The following is a 20,268-nucleotide window of genomic DNA, read 5'->3' on the forward strand; positions in this document are numbered from 1 at the left end:
AGAGCGAAAGTAATGGACAGAGGAAAAAAACGTTTGCTAGGTCTACTGAATGGCTTCATTCAAGTACTAATTAAGACTTCTGATTGATTTGCCAGCGCACAGAATGTAATGTATTCTTCCGTTTGAGTTGGCTACGGTTCAAGCCAGCATAACTACAAAATATGTTGATGTTCTTATATTCTCTATTTTGCAAACTACTGTCGCCCTGTGTGGTAGTCCCAGAGTAAAAACAGAAAAATTTATTTATTTAATTTGTTGATTGAGCTATGCTCCAGAATAATTACTGTTACAATTTGGTGGTAATATGCTGTAGTGTTTCACTGCTTATTGTAGTGTTTTAGGCGCATCAGAAACTTAGGCCATATTGTACCGTACATACACTGGTGTTCAAAGAAAGTGCATCACCTAGGAATTTCATATTTCTACTCCTTTTTCGCGATGGTATGTTACATTAATCACTAGCATCACACATAGAAATATAAACAAAACATATTTATTAATAATTAAGGTAAAGCTAGGTAATATTTGACAGGTGCTCTCAAAATATTCAAAAATGAGCATTTGCAACTTTATACAACAGTTTTGGTAAACACGACAATTATGGCTAAAATGTTATCACAATGTTAATCATTTTAAATGGAAAACAAAATTAAAAGTTCGCCAGGTGCAAACTAATATTTATTTGAACCGTCTCTGGCCCTGATGACAGCAGCACCCCGTCGAGGCATTGACAAGATCAATTTCTGAAGAAAATCAACTGATAGTTCGTGGTTCCGAACACAAATTATGGCTTCCTGAAGTTCACGAAGGGTTTTTGGTTTCTTTCTGGCAACTGTAGATTCCACACGATGCCACAGTTCTCTATAGAATTCAGGTCCGGGCTGTTTCCTGGCCAGCTAAGAGTCGTAATGGGCCGTTCTTCCAACCATTTTTTCACCTGTAACAAAAGTAAACACGTTACTGTCGAACCTGTAATGCAGAAATGAAGCTAAAGTAACTAGAGAAGTGCCTACTTATGCTTTTCGTCCGATCACAAGGAGCAGAGTCGTCCTGAAAGATGCAGTTACTTGACAAGTGGAAATGGTCTCTAATGGTTGGCATCAATTTACCTTCCAATATAGCCAGGTATCCACTGGCATTTACAGAACCTTTTATAAATTGCAGGTGATACGAAATGCACCCTCATATCATTTGGCTGGTAGGGAACGGTTGGCAGCAATTTGCCTTCCAATACAGTCAGGTATCCACTGGCATTTAGGAACCTTTTATAAACTGCAGGTGACCTACTCCGCAATACGAAATGCACCCCCATATTATTTGGCTGGTAGGAAATTTCACTGTAGACACCACACAGTCTGGATGGTATTTTTCACCACGTCTATAGCGAATCGTTTGTCTCCCATCAGAGCCATGCAGGTTGAATTTCTTCTCATCCGAGAAAATAACTGACTTCCACTGCTTGGGTTTCCATTTGACATGCTCCTTACACCAAATTAGTCGGGCCTTTTTTGTGTGTGTGTGTGTGTGTGTGTGTGTGTGTGTGTGTGTGTGTGTGTGTGTGTGTGTGTGTGTGTGTGTGAGGAGGGGCTTCTTCTTAGGACGACGGTCTACAAGTCCATTCTTGAAGAGGCATCTTCTGACGTTACTGCACTTGCTACCACTCCTGTATGTTCTTCTCATTGTCTTTTCAGCTCAGACGAAGAAGCTTTACGGTTTTTAAGGCATAAGCGCTTCAAAACGCGGTCCCGTTTTGGCGTTGAGACTCGTTTGCGTCCGGTTTCTTTTTTCTTATCAACAGAACCAGTATTCTTGAGTTTGGAAAGAAATCTACTCACTGTCGACTAAATACAAGACACTCTATAAGCAATATGGCGGGCACAACATTCTTCCTCACGTAAAGCAACAATAGCACTCTTTCTTCGTGTCGTCAACTGCACGTAACTCGCCATCCTGACACAAGCAAGGAATGACTGCAACTCTTGCAGAGCGTGCTTATATAGCTGAAAGTAAGAGCTGATGCAATATTACGTCATCACCTATGCATGTCTGCGCGGTAGCACAGTGGTATCGTCACCGTCCTCCCCACACCGGGTGGAAAAGGCCCGGGTTCGAATCCCGTCGATGATGCAAGTAACTTCAGTGGGCTTTTTGCATTCCGTGGCTGAGTTAGTCGGTCTCAGGCGTAGATCAAAGTTCTGCCTCTCAGAAACTGGGTTTTTTTTTTCGTCCAGCAAAACAGGCAAATCGACCAGAGAGCACACGCAATTTATAGTTATAATACATATGGGTATATGTAAGAGATTACGGGTGGCCCTAATATAATAATTTTTAAAAAAATTAAAAAAATCACCTACGCGTGTCAATCTTATCTAATGCAATCTGTAAGAATACTGCCATATACTTACGTTATTTGGACGACAATTACAATTTTAAGGGGTGATGCACTTTCTTTGAACACTAGTGTAATATGACTATAAACTATATGTTTGTGGTCAATTTGCTGTTTGCTGGATGAAAAATCGAGTTTTCGTAATAAAAAACCATGCTACCCTAACATAACTCAAGCTCGTTGTGAAAAGGAGACGTAAAAATTCCTCTCTTCATTCATGGGATTCGAACTCGGGTCTTTTCAACCATTGTGGGGAAGGCGGTGATTAAATCAACTGCGTTGCCTATGAGGACTCTGTACTTGACTGATACCGGTCGGGTAATAATGGTTTCGACATGGAAAGCACTACAACCTGTGAAACGAAGGCTTTTGTTAATGTCCTAAATGTCACAGCGAAACCAGTCTTGGTGATTACTGAAAAATGGTCCAAATTCATTATAAGAAGGAAAGATTAATGTGATATCAGTTCCCGAAAAACATGTTTTACCTGTCGTGTTAACTGGCAGTGATATGATAATATAACTTTGTTCTAGTAGGATTCTCTAACCTTCTCGAGATGATTTCAAGAATCCCTTTAGTCTCCACGGAATTAGAACCAAATCTCGCTAGACGGGAGTCAAGTGGCGAAAATCACTAAATAACACAGAGGACATTCCTTGTTGAAAAAATGATAATTGCATTTTGCAATTCTTTTCCCAGTTCACATTCTTTACAATTGTATTTAGGAGAATTATGTATTTGTGATTTTTTTTATAAGAAATGAAGGAATTTGTTTGTGTGAGTTTTAAGAATAAGCAAGTTTCGACATGCTAAGTTTGAAATTAGATTTACTGATTGGGGCAAAAATTTGTAAACAGTTTACAATTTGTTTACCCAATCAGTATCAACATCTAATATAAAATGGCGACATTATCGAATTTCTTATTGAATTCGGTCATAGGGGTTTGGCTCTATAAGAATACAAAGTACAAACAATCACTTTTAAGAAGTTAAATACTAATATAAAAATAGCGAAATGCTTAAATTGTGGTACTCACCTTGAATATAATCTGCAATAGTTTTATGAAAAGACTGATGGCTAAATATAAGGTGGAATGGTTAAGTTAATGCATTAAGGTGGGATGAGATTTAATTTAACGGAATTTTAAAATAAGCGCAAGGAAGCAGAAGTGCACTACTCCGTCCCTGGTTGTCACAAAGTAGTTGATCTGGAACATAAAGGAATTGATAATGCCAATAGTCGTGACGACAGACTTTCGTTAAGTTATAACGTCTTCAGTTGGCGGTGTTAAGTGAGAAGAAACGCGTGCTGTATTTTAAGAAATTTCCTATACTCTCGTGATGCTCTTTGGAACACGTGGGAATCTCAGATGTGAGAGATTCCAAGCTGAGGAAAGGTGAAACGGAAGTTTTGCGTTTAGGATGTTGAGATTAGTGTTGTGTCGAAACCATTCGATAATGAGGGCTTCATATTGAAGAATTTTGTGGCTGGTTTTAAGTTTTATAATGGTGATAGCGGAGTCAATTAAAGGAGTGTGATTGTGGGTTTGGGCATGAATTGTGACTTCTGTACTAGCTTGTCCCGATCTAAGACTATTATAGTGGTAGTATGCGCGAGTGTTGGAGGTTTTGGTAGAACCAAACTTGGTAGTAGTTCTACCAATATAACAGGCATCACAGTTTGGTTGACATTTAATCAAGTAAATTATATTGTTCAAATCGTTGAAAGGGTATTTGTAAAGCACTTACAAAGATACACACAGATACTACTACCAAGTTTGGTTCTACCAAAACCTCCAACACTCGCGCATACTACCACTATAATAGTCTTAGATCGGGACAAGCTAGTACAGAAGTCACAATTCATGCCCAAACCCACAATCACACTCCTTTAATTGACTCCGCTATCACCATTATAAAACTTAAAACCAGCCACAAAATTCTTCAATATCGAATAGTTTCGACACAACACTAATCTCAACATCCTAAACGCAAAACTTCCCTTTCACCTTTCCTCAGCTTGGAATCTCTCACATCTGAGATTCCCACGTGTTCCAAAGAGCATCACGAGAGTATAGGAAATTCCTTAAAATACAGCCCGCGTTACTTCTCACCTTATATTTAGCCATCAGTCTTTTCATAAAACTATTGCAGATTATATTCAAGGTGAGTACCACACTTTAAGCATTTCGCTATTTTTATATTAGTCTATTATCACGGTACTATAAGAATTCTATAACTTTATACTTGAAGTTAAATACTGTAATCAGATTTTTTTTTTTTTTTTTTCTGTTCCATTAAGCTTTTGCAAATAATGTGATGTTATAAGAATCGATAATACGGTATTTTTTTCCAAATGGCATGACTGCAATTAAAGTTAATTAACTGCTATTCATTAATTAATTAACAGACTATAAGGTATAAGGTATGTTAGTGTCTAACGGCTCCTGGGATTTCTCCCATCTCCGCGGGTGTACATTGTATCGGGGCCAGAGATTTGAAGTGTGTGGGGGTTATGTGCTGTATATTGTGTTGTGCCCTTTGTTCCTCCGGTCTATTAGCCGCCGAGCCCCTAGTGGGACCCGACGTTACCACACCATGCCACGGGGAGGCTGACCGGGTGTACCACTGTAGCTAGAGTACTCTGGCGGGTCCTGCCACCTACTTTCCTGGGATTTCAGTGGCTAGGACCAGATTTGAGACTATAACGAGACTCGAACCCAGACCTTTCCAAACGAGGGACAAAACCACTATACTGTCAAGTAGAACTTTGAAATTGAGTTTATGATCCGCCGAAATAGTAAATCGAAAATCCATGGAAACGGAATAATCAGTAGCAACACAGGCGTGACATCGACTATTACGCTGACAACGAGACCATTAATTAGTGTTGGAGTCATAAATTCTCATTTTGCATATGGAGATTTTTGGGAGGGAATCTATAATTGCCAAATTCCTCTCTAGACATCAACTATGCAGGCTCTACCGAAATGAAGTCTGGTGATCCGGCTGACCGTTCCATATGGGCTATACTCTTCTATTGTTCACTATAAAGAGTCTGCGTGGATATGCATTATCGTCCATTAAAAGAAAGTCTGGACCTATCAGTATTGATACTGATAGATCCAGACTTTCCTGACTTCAGTGGTAACGAAAATCTTAGATCAAGAATGGCAATCCAGAGACATTTAGATAGAAATGTCATTCTGAAGGATACACACAACATGGTTTGTTAAAGGAAAATCATGTTTAACTAACCTAGTAAGCTATTTTGACACAAGTACTATGAGTTGGATGTACGGAACAATTTCGACATAATTTATTAGGATTTTAGCAAAGCATTTGAATTACAGTTTCCAGTAATCCTAACATGTGCCGGCTTATACAGTAACCTTTCATGAGGTTACTGTATAAGCTGGAACATGATAGGATTACTGGAAAGATTCTAAGATGGGGGGGGGGGAAGCTGGCTGGCTCCAAGACAGAAGGAAGAGGATTATGATTAATGAATATTCTTCCGATTGGTGTAACATTAGAAGCGGGATCCCCAAGGATCGGTGCTTGGACCACTGTTGCTTCTCATTAAGTGGCAGATATGTTTTAATGCAACAAATGCAAGGTCTTAGACTTAGGGAATAGCAACCGCAAAAGAACTTATACATTTTGTAGGGTTGAATTTAAAATAAAATGAGGAAGAAAGGGATCTCGGAGTTACAATATGGGCAGATATGAGGTCTTTTGAGCAGTGTAAATAGGAAGCCAGGAAAGCACATGGTGTCCTATCGGATATATCGAACAATATCCTATAGAGATAGGGAGTTCATAATCTCACTATATACGGCAATTGTAAGGTCGCTTTTGGAATACTGTGTCCAAGAATGCAGACGCATGTGAAACAAACAGCTTCTTAAAAGAATCAAAAAAATAAAAAATAAAAAAACCCGGAAAACTCGCATGGTGAGATTGGCAAAAGGGCGACCGCACGAGGAAAGATTTCGATTATGTGGAATACAGAGCATGGCAACCAGGCAACTTAGAGGGGACTTGATTGAGGTCTATAAGGCTCTGAGTGGGGTTAGTAAAATGAATGAAGGCGGGATTTTTACTGTTATAAACAATTGCAGAACTAGGGGCCATAAATTTAAATTACAGGGGAAGAGGTTTATACTAAATTGCAGGAAGTTTTTTTTTTTTTTTTTAGCCAGCGAGTCGTTGATTACTGGAACACGTTGCCTCCGCAGAGAGTTAGAGAGTTAAGGCTGACATTTTGAAGAAATTCAAAGATCAAATGGATAGCCTACGTGAGGAAGAAAGGAAGCACATAATTTGTATTTTTTATCTACTTTTTTTTTTCTTTTTTTTTTTTTGCCGGTACAGCAAAAGTCTGTGGCTTCTTTGCTGTTTGTTTGTTTGTTGGTTTTTAGGAGCATTAGCAACTAAGCCATATTGCTCCGGGAAATGCGGTGGTCATTCCCTGACCTTTCCGCATCCTCCGTATTTGGTGGTGACGGGCTCGAACCCCGGTCTAATCAAGAAGCATGTGCTACGCACTGCTGCTCCTTCCCACCTGGCTACGGAGGCGCCGTGGCTTCTTTGCACTATATAGCTAATACTAATATCTGTTGCATACGAGAATAAAGATCAAGGCTTTCGTATCAGTAGTTCATGCATGAAAAGTGCGCCGAGAATCCGATTGAAGAGTGTATCAAGACTCATCAGCAAAGAGCACCATGAACACAATGCTGGGTCAGATTGCTGTCATCCACGGTCTATTCAATGCTGCTAGTCGTATTTAGTATCCTGGTCACTTCAATTTGACTTTGTCCTACCTTCGTTATCCTTATTGTTCTTCACCTCAAAGAATCATCCATACGATATCTCTGTGATAATTTAAAAATGACAGCTATCTTAAAATGGAGTGTGCAAGCGATAAATGAGAAATACAGAGATTTCAAAAAAAGGTGTAGGCTGACAGGAGGTGCCACTTTATTGTATCTAAGAATTGTGTGTATTCCGCGATAGGTGTATCTATTTTCTGTGTGAAAAATTAGAATTTTATTCGTAAAGAATGGGGAGGGGAGACACTAACCTGAAAACCAGCAAACATAAAATTCCTCCCATCCTGCTGGAACTCGAACTCATTTCATTTCCACACGGTGTGGTCCATTAACCACTGTGCGCTGTTTTTCACAAATCGAGAACTAGATTGTTACCCGATTTACATGATATAACAGTTTGTGAGCAACTCTATGATTGTTTTGTTTCATAAATGACGAATATTTGGTTCTATTTTTATTGTATTACAGATTTTGTATTTGTTTCTTGGTCTTTAAGCACAAGTATACTTGGCGCTCTCAAGAATACACTCCAGTAAGTCGCTTTCCTTTTAAACTTGGAATTAAAATGCTAATAACGTTTTTTTAAACATGATTCTCTTCAACACAATGCGAATTAATCCTCCTGAAAAAAAGAGGTTTAAAAATAGGAACAGTTGAGTTTGATGTGATTCAGAAGAAAGATACAGTATTCAGAGTAATTTACTATTTTTAAAAAAATAATAAAAAAAAGAAAAGAAAAACCCTACGTGACATCGTTACCATGAGACAGCACAAGTGGACAGAATCGTAATTTATCCTCTAAAACTGTATTTTAAACATCTCATAGCATAATATCAAATGCACATTAGGCAGTTGCTTTTAACAATACTTGTTATTCAATAATAGTTTCAAGGAAATCAGCAGTTCATGGTTATTGTTAAATGATACTAGTGCCATTACGAGTATATCATTAGAGTCAACGGAAAAATAACTTACCATCAGTGTTTGTCGCAATGTTAGGTCAGGAAAAAACACATCCTGCTGTAACACATAACAAATTTTCCTCCTGAGCTGTTTGTTGAGAAGTTCCCCGTTCATTGTGACGCTACCAGAATCTACATAAATACGTCCTCCTAAAGCATTGAGTAAAGTTGTCTTGCCAGAACCTAAATTTTAATAAAGAAACAAGTTCTCGGTGTCAGGAAATATTGTCTAGAACATTCAACTTTAATGTCAATTAACCCTATAAAAGACGTTTACATGCTCTTATCGATGACTGCTAATTACATATTTCAAACGAAGTAATGGGAATAATTAAAGTAGTTTGCAGCTTCCATACCAGTTCATTCATTGAATACTGTTAGTGTTTGTGAAAAACTTCGATAAGCTCCATAAATGTCGATTAAGAGAATACCGAATGAAAAATATAATGCAGCATACTCTTCAGTCGAGATTAGCCTCGTTGGTGGCCCTCTGAAATTGCGCGTCTGCTTTCTGGTGTGCAATAGTGCACCCAGGCTTCATCTCAGGTGGGTAGCGCATCCAGAAATTTTGTTGGGGGGGGGGGGGTTCCGACATAAATTTGCTATCACGTGATAGATTATACTTACATATTACTCGTACATGCATTATACAGCGGTGATCTCAGGATTTTCTGAAGGGAGGACACTAAAGCAGTCTTCCTGTAATCACTGAGCATTAATTAATCATCATACAGCAGCTAAAAAAAAAAAAATCCGCCTAATTTTGATTATAAATGGTGGGCTACAGTCACTTTAACTCCTTTGATATATTGTCAGATAGATGCAAGTGTGAACCTTTTAGTGAGCTGCATAATGGCGCTCATATGAACTTGTGTTCTAAATCTCTTATTTTGCGAGCTATGGTAGTGATATTAGCATTAGTTGAGGCATATGATGCAAGAAAGCAAGCTTATATAGCGTCGCCAAAAAAAAAAAAAACAACACAATCTTCCCATTTCGCCCATCCAGTCACTCCAAATGTTTGTCTTGTTCAGCCTGAAATTTATTTAAGCTATCAACTTCCACAACAACAGATGGAAGTCTGTTCCAGCAACCAACTTTCCGCTGGCTAAAGGCAAATTTCCGCACATCTATTCTACAACTGAATTTGAATCTATGCCCTCCTCAGGTTCGTAATCCAAGCAAGAGGAAGCATTTCATCAGCATTGAGCTAGCTCAAACCATTCAAGGTCTTATACACCTCAATCAGATCACCTCGCAGATACAAATACGCAAATGACAAGCTCCATATATATTCTATTTTTTTATAATCTATATTCCATATTTTATATATTCTATATGTATGATTCTATATATTTTAAGCGCTTTCGCATATGCTTGTTTAAGTTTATTGTTTTCACCGTGTCTATCCGTCCGCACAACTTGTCTCTCAGTGGCCGGGGTTTTAAGAAATTTCGTAATTGCATCCTTCAGAAAATCGCCGTTCCCTCCCACACTGGGATGAAAATACTCGAGTTCTAGTTACGTCGATGACGTGAGGAATTTTTATGGGCCTTTTTCATAACGTGGCTAAGTTAGTCGGTCTCAGGCGAAGGTAGCATTTTTTTCCTCCAGGAAACTCCGGTTTTTCGTCCAGAAAACAGAAATTCGACCATAGAACACACGCAATTTACAGACAGTATATACGGAGCAACATGTTCTTAGATGCTGATGCTCCTAAAACCTTATTATAACGACAAGTAGCAGTTAGTTTTGGATATTTCATACAGCAATAAACGCGGTAGAAGACAGGCAAGACGTATGGTGATAGATGTTTGGATGTTTTTGTAATACAATGGAGGCCGGTTACACTATTGCAGAGATGGCTGTGCATATCGTAATGCAACAGAGACGCCAGTTTTAACAAGAAACTTTTTCCAATCGCCGAACTGAGAGCAAAAATGTTCGTCCGACTTGATAGGCGTCTCAAGGATCACGGCGACTATGGCATTCCTCTGCAACTTGAAGAAAGCATCCTGGATCAAGCGCACGACAGCGCTGCAACGGACAACCTCTCCAGTTCAACAGTCTGGAAGAGTTTCAAAATGGATTGCTTTATCCTTGTAAGTTGCAGCGTGTCCTGGCCTTGAAACTTGACGATTAGAAATCTCATTTCATCCCGAGACAATGTGATATGCTAGGCCGGTTAGTACTATAAAATACATCACAAAACTAGTGAAGTAAAGAGCAGGGCCATTTATAAAGGCGCCTCCGTAGCCAGGTGGGAAGGAGCAGCAGTGCGTAGCACACGCTTCTTGATTAGACCGGGGTTCGAGCCCGTCACCACCAAATACGGAGGATGCAGAAAGGTCAGGAATGACCACCGCATATTCACGGAGCAATATGGCCTTAGTTGCTAATGCTCCTAAAAACCAAATAACAACAACAACCATTTATAAAGAAATAAATCTGTACTGCTTATACTAGAAAATTACAGTAAAATAACTGGGACCGATCACATCATGTAAAGCTAGGGAGTATGTTAAAGGTTGGAGAGTGTATCAGGATATCATCGCTTTGGGGTCGGCTCCTCGTGGAACAAAAGTGAGTAGCTTGATATCAGCTGCATATATCAGTATATGTTGTCTGCCCACGATAAATGGTATTAACACTGCTATAAATAATAACCCCGACAGCACACCTCCTTGTGGCACCGCATCATTTATTCTTCCCACCAAGAAGTGTCACTAAATTTGTATTTTAATTGGCTATAATTTCTAAATTAAGTTTGTTCTATTTGGGGATAATATCTTAAATTAATTTATGGAAGAATTCCTCTGTAATAGTGTTTCGCAAACTTTTTTTCATATATGGACCATATATATTTGAGGTAGAGGCCAATAACTATTTTAACTGTTAATGGGATTGCCGCCTACCCTCAAAACAGCTCTGTTTTATTGTTAAGTCGCGTTCACCAGGTTGGAAAATACTGCTCTACAACACCCTTATTCTTAATTTATCATCCCCGCCCCTCTCTTTTCTTCTTGTTGCCGATTTAAACTCACAAGGGGGGATATGATCGTGTCTCTCTCCCTCTTTGATTTATTTAAAACTTCATCACCCTTACTCCTTAAATAAAGAAAAGACTGAGCAATATGATCCCGTATTCAGAATCGGCCAAGAAAATAAAGAAAGGTTAACCGTTCTCCTTATTGATATTTAGAGTTCACTATAAATACCAATTCTCTTGAGTCTAAGGCAACAAAGTTCAATCGTTGTTCAAAGGAAAAACTACCCTTGTCTGAGACCAACTAACTCAGCCACGTTGTGAAAAAGGCCCATAAAAATTCCCGCGTCATCGACGGGAGGAATTTTTGAACTCGAACTCAGATCTTTTCCGCCCAGTTTGGGGAGGACGGCGATTTTACCAACTGTGCTACCCACGAGGAGCCTCCTCTGTATGTGCCGCCGTAGTAGGTGCTCGGTAAAGGTACCAAGTCCATACAACGGGAAGGTGGGACTGGGCCACCTTCCCGTTGTATGGACGCGTACCAGAATCATCTCTCCAGGTGAGTGATGCTTCTGGGTAGCCAAGCGGCCTGACAACAACAGAACACACATGATACACGCAAACCTACGTCATTCACATATCTGGCCCATTTGCAGTGATACTGTTCTTCACAGAGATACGAGGCGGAGTTTATTATTATTAGCCATATGGTGTAGGAAGCCTGAGGCTTATGCTGTACCAGCCAAAAAAAAAAAATTTAGTTACCCAGAGAGAGAGAGAGAGAGAGAGAGAGAGAGAGAGAGAGAGAGAGAGAGAGAGAGAGAGAGAGAGAGTGTAGAAGGGAATCACCAAGAAAGAGAAAAATAATGATATCCAGCTCAGGACCCTGGGTGTGCCAGGCCCATACTCACCAGATGTGGGCCCTAGGTTTTACTGACGTTATAGGATCCGCCCTTTACAAAAACACATGTCCACACACACACATGTCACCAACGAAGTCTAAAGTTTGAATCTGAACGGCACCACTGGACTAAAAAAAAAAAAAGTTCCCTTTTCCGATGAATCACGTTTCTTTCTATGTCGTATGGAAGGTAGATTCGAGGGTAGAGTGACAAACTGCATAGCGGAATCACTCCGATGCCCTGGTCCAACGAAATGGGAGGTTGTGGCAGTGTTTTGGTATGGAGGGAAGTTTTCCTGGTAATCTCTTGGAGTCCTCATATCCCTAGACTGCACTCTGGATGCTAAAAACCTACCACTGCGGCTGATCAGATAAGTCCCTTTATGATGACTATCTTCCCAGTCACAGGTATGTTTCTGTAACATCAGTTCAACTTCGCCTCGTATCTCTGTAAAGAACAGTACCACTGTAAAGGGGCTAGATATGAGAGTAGTGTATGTCTGTGTGGGTGGTGTGTATTGTTCTGTTGTGTACTAGCCACTTGGCTACCCAGAAGCATCAATCACCTGGAACTAAGCGCCCCCATCGACGACACAAAACAATCAGAAAAGGGAGTTGCCATCACCTGTCAATTATCGCCGTCTTCCTCGCTTTCATCGAAGTACCTGCCGGTGCATACTATACCGGACTTCAGCCAATATCACTATGTAATTATTTACCTGCGTTTACATAGGTCACTTAGGAAAAGGCCTTTTTCTTCGGGTTTCATAATGCATGAGGAATATTGTTGCATCCGAAAGAGCAGGACTAAAATATTTAACTGAAATATTTACAAACTATACAAAATACTAAACTACAGTATTTACAAATATACAATATTCATTAAAATAAAAAACAAAAAAATTACAATGGAACATCAAATTTTAGACAGTGAATCATGTGCACGAGGTTGGTGAACGTTATGGAGGCAGTTGTCAATAATTAATTGCATTTATATTGACGTAATTGCCTCGCCGCTTTCTCCCATTGGCTCGAATAACAAATAAAAATAGAAAACAATCAGGAAAATAAAAACACAAAGAAAATAAACAGTCCACTCCTAGAATTTCCCTTTTCTACACATGTAAAAAAGGGAAATTCTAGGAAAACCGAGGTAGTTTTCCTAGAATTGCACTTTTACGAATGTGCCCATACATTTAATATGAAAATTTTCTAAATAACAGAACGGAAAATGACTTTTATCAAAAGACATAGTTCTCTTCAAGAAAATTTAAAGAAATGACAATAAATAGCTATATGCGAAAGCATGCAGTGCAACTATTCGGCAAGAGAATATTAATATACAAAAGAACTTCCGTTTTTTTTTTTTTGTTTTTTTTTAACTAGGGATTAAAATCAATGTATATGTTACTGTAAAAGCCCGAAAATTCCTAGGATATGTCAATTCGCTCTGGTAAAAGTCCGAAATTTCAAAAAAGTTCCACATCAATACTTCATTCACTTTTCTGATTTTTAAGCAAGGGCGGATATCTGCTACAGTGCCTACGAAACAGAGACAACCTTGCAGGGATAGAAGTATATTCCCCCATGCCCATGTTTAAAAATCAGAAATGTGAAAGGGCCAGGCAATATCACTGCTTCCCTTTTCTCACGATTACCAACAATCTTTCGGGGCCATGGAGTACATCCTCCCTATGCACTTGTTGAAAAATCGGAAAGTGATAATTAAACAACGCGTAAAGAAAAGCAATGATAATTTCCCGTTTCATTCACTTTTTCGATTTTTAAACAAGGGCATGCGGGGGGATATATATTTCCTATCCCCGCAAAGTTTCCTCAGTAACATATTCACTATATTCAGAGCGCCTAAATACAATACTTCGCTCAGATAATAAAAATTTCAGACTTTTACCAATTTACTTTGATAAATGTCAGAATTTCGGGCTTTTACGAAAACGAATTGGAATTACTTAATAGTTATTTCAATGGAAATAACCCGGGAAGGCACTGACTCTTAAAGTCATGATAACGGTGACACTTTCTACGAAGGAGAAAAATCTGCAAATTTTTAAGGGACACAGCTGGAACTCCTTATTGGCATAGGCTAAAATTGGATCGAAAAATCAAACCCAGACTGAACAGCCATGAATTTAATCATGTGAGAGGGAAAATATCTACCAGTCAAAATGCGCCCTCCGTTAAGAGGATGAATTTTGATTGGAGAAATGTTGCCCTTAAAAATCCTCAGACCGGAGCAGAAAAGGAGATGGTCCTTATTTTTGTTGGTTTTCGTTGTGGAGGTTAGTTGCACTAGGACCAGTACGCTTGTAGGCAAATGTCAAAGAGAGCAGAACAAGTTAGTTAATGTACACTACCGGTTCATTTCAGGAGCCTTAACATATTCATGATTTATAACAAAAATATTGCATAATATTGCACGTTAAAAAAAGAAACTGGAAAAAATATTGAACCTCAATTTTTTGTAAGACCCAAATTTCACTTCTGAGCATTCGCTCAACCAATGCATAGCAACAAACGTATTATCCAGTGCTTCAACTACAATACATGATATGTGGTCAGCCTATATGATTCTATGAAACAATTAAATGATAATTTGCGAATTTCTACTTCTCCAATTTTAATGAAATTTGTGAAGGTTCGACGTATCATTCTGACAGAGAAAATATAAAATTTCATGAAAATCCATCCATTTGGAGTAGTTATTACATGTGGACGGATGGACAAAGAAATAATAATTTCCGGATTTATATCGGTCCAATTTTAACGAAATTTGAGAAGGCTCGACAAAATCATTTAATAGGCCCAAAAATAAAATTACATGAAAATCCTGCACTAGGAACGGCGTTATTATATGCGGGTGGAAGGACGGACATGATGAAGGGAATAAGGTACCAGGCATGTACACTCAGTAACCACTGAATTATGACCACCCTAATACCGCTTTTGACCACAATTCGCACGGATTATAGACGCTATTCGCCTAGCCACTGATTCCACTAGTTGACGGAAGACGTCCGTAGGGATCTGTAACAATGCTGCCTGCAACGCTTTCTATAGTTCCGGAACAGATGATTGTTGGGTGTCCTTATGCCTCACTTCTCGTACTAAAACGTCCCACAGGTGTTCAACTGGATTGAAGTCAAGCGAATTTAGAGGCCAATCAAGATGAATGATATTGTCACCGTGTTCCTCGAACTGCTCGTGCACAGTGCGGGTTCGATGACACGGTGCTTTTTCATCCTTCAAGATCCCGTTTCTGTCCAGGGAAAAAATACATGACAGGTGACACGATCTCCTAAGAGCCGCTGGTAGACCTCACCAGTGAAACGTTGATCCATACGCCCCAGGAGTCCTAATTCTTGCCAGAAAAACGCCCCATATTAAACAAACACCGCCACCTGCCCGGATACCACGCACGATGGCTGCATGGACTCGTGTTGCTTGCGACACGAGTCCATGGAGGCATCGTGCGTGGTATCCAGATGGATGGCTGGACGATTTGAAGGAATGGACAGGCAAAACTGTGGAACAATTATTTCATGATGTTTACAAGATGCTGATCACCAAACCCAGATGGGACGGCCACCTATGATGATGATGATATTGTATTGCTGTATCAACTGTTACACAGTGAACTGCCGTTGAGCACGTACAATGCGCTGCACTCTTCGCTTACTGCGAACTACCCATAAGCCTTGAATTGTATAGGATTGCACCTTGCGTAATCCTTTACAGTTCTTCGGCGGGAGGTGGTTTGAGATGTTCAACACCATTCTTTGTACACCTTAATCACAGTGGACCGTGAGCAACCGACAAGATGTCCGTTTCCGATATGGAAGCACACGACGCACGAGCTCCCAAAATCATGCTCATTTGAAACTGTGATATCTTTACTACGTCCCATAACTGCTACTTTATTAGTTTAACATGATTGGATGACCAGATGCAAATTACTGCCGCTCTAGCGTACGATGCTGTTCGGCTTTTTATACCGCGAGCTATACGACAGTCCATTACGGATGGGGTGGTCATACTCCATGTCACTGAATGTATGCAAACGCGCCTAAAAGGGTAGAGATTTCTGCGTGTGGGCAAACGAGTTTATAGTATAGGTAATAGTGGGCTATAGCCACATACGTCATAACCACTCGGTAATCTGGCAGATTCCAGAGATCCGGAACCAGAGTACCAAGGCGAAGATCAAGCAGAAGAATAGTAAGTCGAAAATTACATCTGTAGCCCCCCCCCCCCCCAACTACCAATTCTAATGCTTCTATTTCGGAAAACAAATGAACATTAAAGTCTTTCTCTCCCCAGTCACGTATGTGCTAAATTACTAACTTTGAGAATTGAGTGAGCTAAGTGAAAAATTACAGGATTTTAGCAGAACGCTGTAGAATATACTAGAAAATTGTACTTAAAGCGCATGGTTTTAATGTTGACCAAGACTGCGTATTAATATTACCCTCATAAACATGAAGTTTGCATAGTAAGTGCCAATTAGCCATTAGAGTGTGCCGAATGATGAAATGCATAAAATATATAAGGGGTGGACAAAATCGTTTTTGTAACGGCTGTATGATGTATTAATGAACATGATTTTTTTTTTTCTTTGTTTCTTGCAGGTACTGTGAACGAAAGACGATACAAACTGATGTTTAAATAAACATGTCGCCTCTAAATAGAGGCGACATAAAAAGGTACACGAAGAGAATGACCGACCTGTTCTGAGGGGCTACGTTCATTCCATGGAGCAAACGTTGTTTCCCTTAAACGATGTCATGTTTCAAAATGATAATGCTCCATTACACGTAGCCAGACGTGGTAAATCTTCGTTTGGGTAGAATGAAACTGAGACTAAGCATCTCCCATGGCCTGCACAGTAACCAGACTTAAACGTTATTGAGCCACTATGGACATATTTGTACAGATGCATATTTGCAACTTCATTACTCGAGGAGCTTGAAACCCTCCTTTATGAAGAATGGTCCAATATTCCTCTTAAGACAGTTCAAGATTTATCTGAATCTTTTCAAATATGCTGCTTTATGGCCCAGCAGCATATTTGAATCTTGTTAGAACAAGAGGAGTTAAAACAAAGAAATATTCTCTGGACAAGAGTGCGAATTTTTTTACAATGATCATAAAAAAATAAGCGGGAGGAGAAGGAGCACCTTAAATATTCGAATTGATCCTGAATAATTAGTAATCAAGTTACATCTCCGTGTTGCTTCCTAAAAACAGATTACGAATTTACCAACACGTAGCGTTACAAGTACCCCATTCCCACTATCCTTTGCTATCATTTTAATAAAACTTCCTGTTCCCTTAGCCAATACTTACCGCTAGGCCCCATAACCGCTAGGACTTCTCCAGGTCGCACGAGACCGCTGATATCCCTCAGGATCTGTTTCCCGTTGCATGACACGCTAATATTTCGAAACACAAGTTCCACCGGTCGTTGTTTACTTCCTGTATTGTGCGATAGATGGCCGACAGACCCGTTAAGTCTGAAATGGGGTAAAAGAAGATTTGGTTAAGGAGGTGGTACTGCCTTAAATTATTACTTAAAATTAAACAAAGGAGTGCAGCAAAGTGCTGACTCAGAAGTTTTTGTAATGACCTGAGCTGCGTCCTACTAAATAGCTGAAGAACTAGAACTAACTGTACACAAAACATGTTTTACAAAACAACCTTTCTTCTGTCAGTATGCACATTGGAATATGAGGTCGGCGCAAGGGTATAAAAAAATTTCCATCGTGTGTGACCTTAATGCCTTTTTGCACTCAAAAGTTTAATTAAACAGAGAGCAGAATGCGATACTTGTACAGGCGCACACACGCTCCGAAAAATAAAACATCTTAATGATATAATACAGGATTTCATTTATTCATATTAATAATTATGACCAACTAATTAAAACGCTTCTAAACTGATTATGCAAAATACAACTCAATCCAATCGTTCCTAAGATGACACTAACCATGAACAACCGATTTTGAAAAAAATACGTAGTGCTGGGATCCATTCAAATGAACGATGGAAGGTAGAGTTTTGATCACAAGTCAGTAAACTACTGCACCTGACTCCTGGTGTGAATGACTGCCAAAAAAAAACTCCAGGACACCCACCTAGGGTCAGAGGAGTTTACAAAATACACAATACAAGAGAATTACTGTATTTAGAGGTCACGTGTGGTAAACCCACGATGAACTCAAATACGTGCATACTGTCCATGTACTTCACCATTCGACTACGTCAGACTCGTTTCTGATTCAAGTTACAGTTAAACATAGTATGCCTTCATACAGTAGATTGTGGTTTTAATGTCCATACATGTTATGGACATTCGATGACATTACCCTGCTCAACATTTATTGACCTTTCAGGTTTGAAGTGAAATGAAAATCTGTTTGTAAATTTGTGCAAGCAAATTTATTAAATAGATTTTCAAAGTTCATTTAATGAATTTCTATAACTAATTACAATTGATTACGTAACACATATATAAAATAGAATATAATAGAAGCAGTGAAGAAAATTAGAGTCAATTTTCGAAAAGCAATCAAAAGGAAGAAAACTAAGCAATGTTTAGCTCCCCCCCACCCCACTCTTTAGTAAAGTGCTTACTTATTTAACGTCTTCCAACTTCTTAAAAAAAGGCTCACGACTAACCGAAAAGGTTGGACAACATTTCCGTATAGGCCCAATTACATTGTACTGTACTTTTTTTTTTTTTTTTTTTTGCGGGCCATTTTGGGCAGGACTACTGGTTATTTATGAGACGGGATTTGCTAGTGCAGTCAGATTGTACCAGCAAATCCCGTCCTTTTCCCCTCCGAAAGGCAATGGAGGATTTCTGCTGGTGTCACAGGTTTGGTCCTGATAACATAGAATTGCTGCATCCTTGGGAGGGGAGTCTTGCATTAGCCCCCTTGTGGAAGCTGGATTAGCATACATTTGTCTAAATTAGTCCATTGGTTGGGACCCATAATGGTACTAGACTGTAAGCAACTATAGTTTTGCACTACCTCTGTAGAAGCAGAATGTTACATCATTTCTATTACTGTCTTATATATAAAATAGAGCCCCGTCTCCCTCGCGGCAAGGCAGGCATCGGAAGCAACTTTTCTGGCAGTAAAGTGACAAAAAAACAACACTTTCAACATAAAAATACACATTTTGCACTTCTGGCCTGTTTACAGAGCAACACGGAGGAGATTAACTAAACGTTCAGGTGATCGCTCTATACAAGATACAATACATACATGTAATGTACTGTACTAAAATAAATAAATGTTCAGTTTATACTCCAGGAAGATCACACAGTCAGAGGAGTTCCCAAGATTATAGAGAATACAAGAAACAGCACCGTGTTTAGCAGTCACGGGCTTGAATCCCGGTCACTGAAGGCACGTGTACTTATGCACCCTCGCGCTGCCCACTCAGCTACGGCGATAAAAAGAAATTTTAAATTCAAAAATTTAAATTGTTTTGTGATGATATTATTTATAAAACTTCTCGAGCAAGAAAATTTAGATCACTGATCTAGAGAAACTGCAAGAAATAAGTGACCTTTCGAGAAGATCAACCATTTTTGGAAATTTATAATACGATTAAAAATTTAGATTTGGTATCCTTTTCCAGTCATCGATAAAATTATGTGAATAACGATAATGGGCGAGCAAGTGCCAATATTTTGACTAAAAAGGAACCTAAAAGGGCTGCTAAACAGTGAGTAACTACAAAAGGGGGATAGCGGAAAACAACATCTGTGCCCTTTGAATAATAAAAAAGGTCTATCCGCAACTTCAGATAGTCGAAGTGCGTCATCCATCGTTCCCCCTTGTGCACGGATGAGAGAGATAAAATGAAGTAAACAGACAAGGGCTGCTCAGAGCACGAGAGGCCCAAGTTGCGTTCCCACGACTTCAACTTTATGACTAGTAACGAAATCGCCGCCAACAAGGGAAAGTTATATGAGGCCAGAGACTTACCTGGCAAGCAAGGCTAACGAACCCAATGGCCTCATTTCTAGACTGCAGGCAATCACCAGTAGGCGGCGGTGTTTTCTCTGACAGAAAAAAAAAGTGATCATCAATTTATTGCCACAGGAAACATAACAGTACGAAGAAAGAAGTGAGATCAAAAACTTCTTTTGATGAAGG

At 39.4% G+C, this 20,268-nt stretch overlaps 1 protein-coding gene across 1 annotated transcript in view; it reads right to left on the reverse strand.

Annotated features, from left to right (window-relative positions):
* Positions 1-20,268, reverse strand: part of LOC150079220 (uncharacterized) — a 309,701-nt gene that overhangs the window by 243,213 nt on the left and 46,220 nt on the right. Inside the window, exons 2-3 of the mRNA XM_090382453.1 lie at positions 17,444-17,610; positions 8,203-8,372 (exon numbers count right to left, since the gene is read on the reverse strand). Coding sequence (XP_090238579.1) covers positions 8,203-8,372; positions 17,444-17,610 — 337 coding nt within the window. The remainder of the gene's footprint in view (positions 1-8,202; positions 8,373-17,443; positions 17,611-20,268) is intronic.

This window comes from Mastigoproctus giganteus, chromosome 10, assembly GCF_048544385.1.
Source record: "Mastigoproctus giganteus isolate SK-2022 chromosome 10, ASM4854438v1, whole genome shotgun sequence".
NCBI lineage: Eukaryota > Metazoa > Arthropoda > Arachnida > Uropygi > Thelyphonidae > Mastigoproctus > Mastigoproctus giganteus.